This window comes from Otolemur garnettii, unplaced genomic scaffold (genome assembly GCF_000181295.1).
Source record: "Otolemur garnettii isolate 467f Iridium unplaced genomic scaffold, OtoGar3 scaffold00003, whole genome shotgun sequence".
NCBI lineage: Eukaryota > Metazoa > Chordata > Mammalia > Primates > Galagidae > Otolemur > Otolemur garnettii.
Window position 1 is genome coordinate 8,463,367 of NW_003852398.1, and position 4,365 is coordinate 8,467,731.

The 4,365-nt window shown below is 49.0% G+C and overlaps 1 protein-coding gene across 1 annotated transcript; it reads right to left on the reverse strand.

Moving 5' to 3' along the window:
* Positions 1-3,512: 3,512 nt before the first annotated feature.
* LOC100947822 (rRNA/tRNA 2'-O-methyltransferase fibrillarin-like protein 1) lies at positions 3,513-4,359 on the reverse strand. The gene has a single exon (XM_003782240.3). It carries the CDS (start codon positions 4,268-4,270, stop codon positions 3,632-3,634), a length of 639 nt encoding a protein of 212 aa, XP_003782288.2. The 5' UTR covers positions 4,271-4,359; the 3' UTR covers positions 3,513-3,631.
* Positions 4,360-4,365: the final 6 nt, after the last annotated feature.

Sequence of the window (4,365 nt, forward strand, 5' to 3'; positions counted from 1 at the left end):
TGAGGCTCTGTAAACAAAAAAAAAAGAGAGAGAGAGAGTTTCATGGAATTCAGTTTCAATTACACACTGTTGGTGGAATTGTAAACTAATACAGACTCTTTGGAAAGAAAGGTGGAGAATCGTCAAAGAACTTAAGAAGAAAATTATTTTACCATAGGACATTTGCACTAGAGTGTTTATTGCAACTCAGTTCACAAATCACTAAGATGTGGAATCAAATCAAGTGCCCACCAACACATGAGCGGATTAATAAACTGCATTACCTGTATCCATGGATATATGTTTATATATACATATATGTATACTCTTCAGCCATAAAAATAATGGAGCCTTTGCATCTTTTGTACTAACCTGGATGGAGCTGGAGAACATTCTCCTTAGTAAAGTATCACAAGAGTAGAAAAACAAGTATCCAATGAACTCAATACTAATACGAAACCAGTAGACAAACAAATAAACACCCACAGAAGAGAGAAACACAGTTAAACTAAAATGGGGGGAAGGGGGAAGAAGAAGGGGTGTGGTGTGCTCTCACCTAATGGGCACAGTGTAGGGGTACTTTGGCACACCTCCGGGCCGAGGGGCCCAACTACAACTTTGACTCTACCTAACAAACGTAAATAATGTAATCTAATCGTCTGTATCTTCATATCAATCTGAAATTTTAAAAAACAGCCTCATTTGATAAAGGTCCATTCCCTCAGCCCTCCTGTCCTGCCCCATTTTTCTTTCCTTCATTGCAGGAGACTGCTGAGTGAGAGCAGCTGGCAGATACGGTGGTGGTCGGCAGGAGTGGGAGGTTTCATCTGTCTGCTCCTCTTCCCTGCTAGCTCTTTTTTTTTTAGACAGAGCCTCAGGCTGTCACCCTGGGTAGCGTACTTTGGCATCACAGCTCACAGCAATCTCCAACTCCTGGGCTCAAGCAATTCTCCTGCCTCCGTCTCCCAAGTACCTGGGACTATAGGCGCCTGCCACAATGCCCAGCTATTTTTTGGTTGCAGCCATCATTGTTGTTTGGTGGGACCAGGCTGGATTCGAACCCGTCAGCTCAGGTGTATGTGGCTGGCGCCTTAGCCGCTTGAGTCACAGACGCCAAGCCTCCCTACTGGCTCTTGCTAACTCCCTTTGGCACATGGTCCTGTCTCGCGTGGCCTCTGAACACCAGCCTCCAGCCTCAGTGCATTGCTGCTGAGGTGACTGCAGCTACCCAGTTCTGTGGTAATTTGTTACAACGTACTAAGACACTGGGAGATGAGACCCACATTCAAAACCGATGATCAGGGAAGCATTCCCAGCTCCGAGCAGTGTAGTGCCGGCGTCACTGCCACCTCTAGATCTTCCAGGAGGCAGCAGTGACAGTCCCATCCTTCTGCCCTCATCCTCCAAACCCAGGTTCCATTTTGCCTCCTACATTTCCGTGGGCCTCATCCCTGCTTTTCTCTGGCTACTTACACCATTCCCTTGGCTTGGGAACTGGCTACAGCTCAGTGGAGTTCCTCAGGAGACTGTTTTCATACCATTTCACTGACAATCTCTACTTCCAGGAGCCACAGATGTGGACTATATATTGTATGGAGACCAGGAAGTAGGAGAGTGTCCGCCCTCAAAACAGAGGTTAAGTTTCCCCTACTCTGTCCCTCACCCTGTAAGGAAGAACCAAGACCCCCTGTGCAGGCCCACCTGGCTCTGAGGAAAGTCCAGCTCCTGGGCCCTAGTTGGGGCAGAGGCCTTCCCTCCTACTGCCCTGATCCTGTAAGCTCTGACTGAGAAAAAAGATCCCACACTCTGATCCTATAATCTCTGACTGAGAAAAAAGTCCCCCCAGCGTGAGGGTGTCATCCCAGCAACCAATCCATGAGCCTAGGATTTGGAGAGAGGGCTTTTCAAAGCAACAGAATCATAAACTTCAGTGAAAAGGACATGGATTTTGGAGTCAGACTGACAAGCTTGATTTTTTAGCTGTGAGCCTTATTAGGGGATCTTAAATCATATCATCTCTCTAAACTGCAAGTGTTTTTTTGTTTGTTTTTTTTTTGAGACAGTGTCTCACTATGCTGCCCTCGGTAGAGTGCCATGGTGTCACACCTCACAGCAACTTCAAACACTTGGGCTTAAGCAATTCCCTCGCCTCAGTCTCCCAAGTAGCTAGCACTACAGGTGCCTGAAACAATGTTCGGCTATTTTTTTTTTTTGTAGTTGTTGTTTAGCAGGCCTGGGCCAGGTTTGAACCCACCAGCCCCAGGGTATGTGGCTGGCGCCCTAAACCACTGAGCTACGGGTGCCAAGCCAGTTTTCTCATCTGTCAAATAGGAATGAGGATCCTGGCTTTACAGAACTGTGATGAAAATATTCATTTGTTTAGGGAAGCCCCTGCTTTGAGGTTTTTGTAGACAGTTACCTCGTTTGCTCTCTTTCTGAAAGCTTGTCTTGCTAACAAATCTGAACTACAGCTCTCTTGCTGAATTTTGGGGTGAGGTGGGGTGGAGTGGTGAAGGGTAGTTGCCTTTTAAAAGTCTGGTTTATTCCATCCGCATCTACCCCGAGCAAAAGTCTAATTTATACGTTGTTTTACACCCTCAGATAAAGGAGACTAACCATAATCTCCACCTAAACACATCTTTAGGTAGGCAAATAAATGATGCATCAGTGAGCTATAATTATTCCCAGACTAATGTTGATGACTTTCACAGTTGGCAATTTTTTTTTTTTTGAGTGTATGAATGAGGGAATATATCAAAGGCCTCTGGTTTGGAGTGATTCACGAGGCTTGTGGGCATTCTCAGCTCTCCTGGGGTTGCTCACTTCCCAGCTGCCTTCAGGCTGGTTTGGAGAGCCAGAATCCAACCTGCCAAGTCCAGCATCTCAGCGTCTGCAGGAATCTCCCTGCAGAGACAGGTACTTCCTGGGAGTAATTTTTCCAGCTGTTCTGCAGACACTTGGGTGTGTCATGCCTGCAGTGGGACCATCTGCTAGGCAGACCCATGTCCTGTGCCCCCGCCTTGTTTTGCTGTTATGAAACCTAAGAAAGGGGTAGCCTGCAGGAAGGAGAACACTGTGAGACCGTATGTCCCAGTCTGTGCCATGGGAGTAGGAAGAGACAAAATTCCACTGCAGCCAGTGAAACAGCAGTGTATCTGGAATCCCAAAGACCGCATTTAAGTTCTGCCTTTTTACTGGCTATGTAAATTTGGACAGCTCATTTACCTTCAAAAGCCCTGCTACTTCATATGTAATACAAATATGGTAACAAAGTCATCTCAGGCTGGATGTGAAGATTAATTGGAACAGGGGGTGCAACTTAGCTAAAGAATTACAAACTGACTGTGGTTAAGACCCTGGCTTTGAGTCAGACACATTGGGTGTGTCCAACTGTATTACCGTCCATCAGTATCCAGGACCTATTCCTGGAGTCAGGCTTGGTCAGGTGACTAGCCAATGTGAACAGAAGATTTGGGGATTGTGTTGCTGCAGCAAAACTCAGCCTGGCCTCATGTCACTCTTGGGTACTGTTTCTTTATGACATTTAATAGAAAAACAACAAAACAAAATATCACAGAGACACGTACATAAACACTACACAACACCAAAGACACAGTCTTGGGGGATCCCCAAGGAGAGCCTCAACTGAGAGCTATTTGCTGCTGCTCTTGGGAAGGGGCCGATAAACACCCACGACCACGGCGTGGTCTCTCTCATAGGGCTCCAGGGTTAGCTGCTCTTGAGGCTTCAGATTCTCCTGCTGCAACTTCTTCACCTCAGAAGCAAACACAGCCTCCGCGGACGCGGTAGAGTCGATGCAGTTGGCCTTGATGGAGATGAGAAAGTGGCCCCCGTTGCGCAGGAAGGTGTGGGCGTTCAGAGCTACGATCCGGGACTGGTCTGGCTGGGCCACGTCGGCGAAGATCACGTCCACCATCCCGATGAGCATGCGGTACTTGAGCGGGTGCCGGGCATCTTCCAGGACCGGGATGATGTTGGTTCGCTTCTTGGCCACGTTGACCAGATCGCGGCCGGCGCGGTGGGAAAACTCGACTGCGTACACCAGGCCGTCGGGGCCGATGATGTCGGAGACGTGGGAGACCGTGGTCCCCGACGCGGCGCCTAGGTACAGCACCTTGGACTTGGGCTTAATGTGGATCTGGTCGACCCCGCCCAGGATGGCCGCAGCCAGCTTGGACCTGAACGGGTTCCACGTGCGGTACTCCTGCTTCACGCCGCCCTCGGTCACCGTGACGCGCCTCTCGCCGTACACGGAGAGCCCGGGCACCATATTCAGCGTGACCAGCGCGTCCTCGGCCCCGCGGTAAATGAAGACGCCCTCGTGCCGGTGCGGCTCCACCGACACCTGGATAACTCCCTTTTTGC

Coding starts and splice junctions, on each gene's coding strand:
- LOC100947822 (XM_003782240.3), bottom strand. CDS start 4,270: ATGGTGCCCGGGCTCTCCGTGTACGGCGAGAGGCGCGTCACGGTGACC.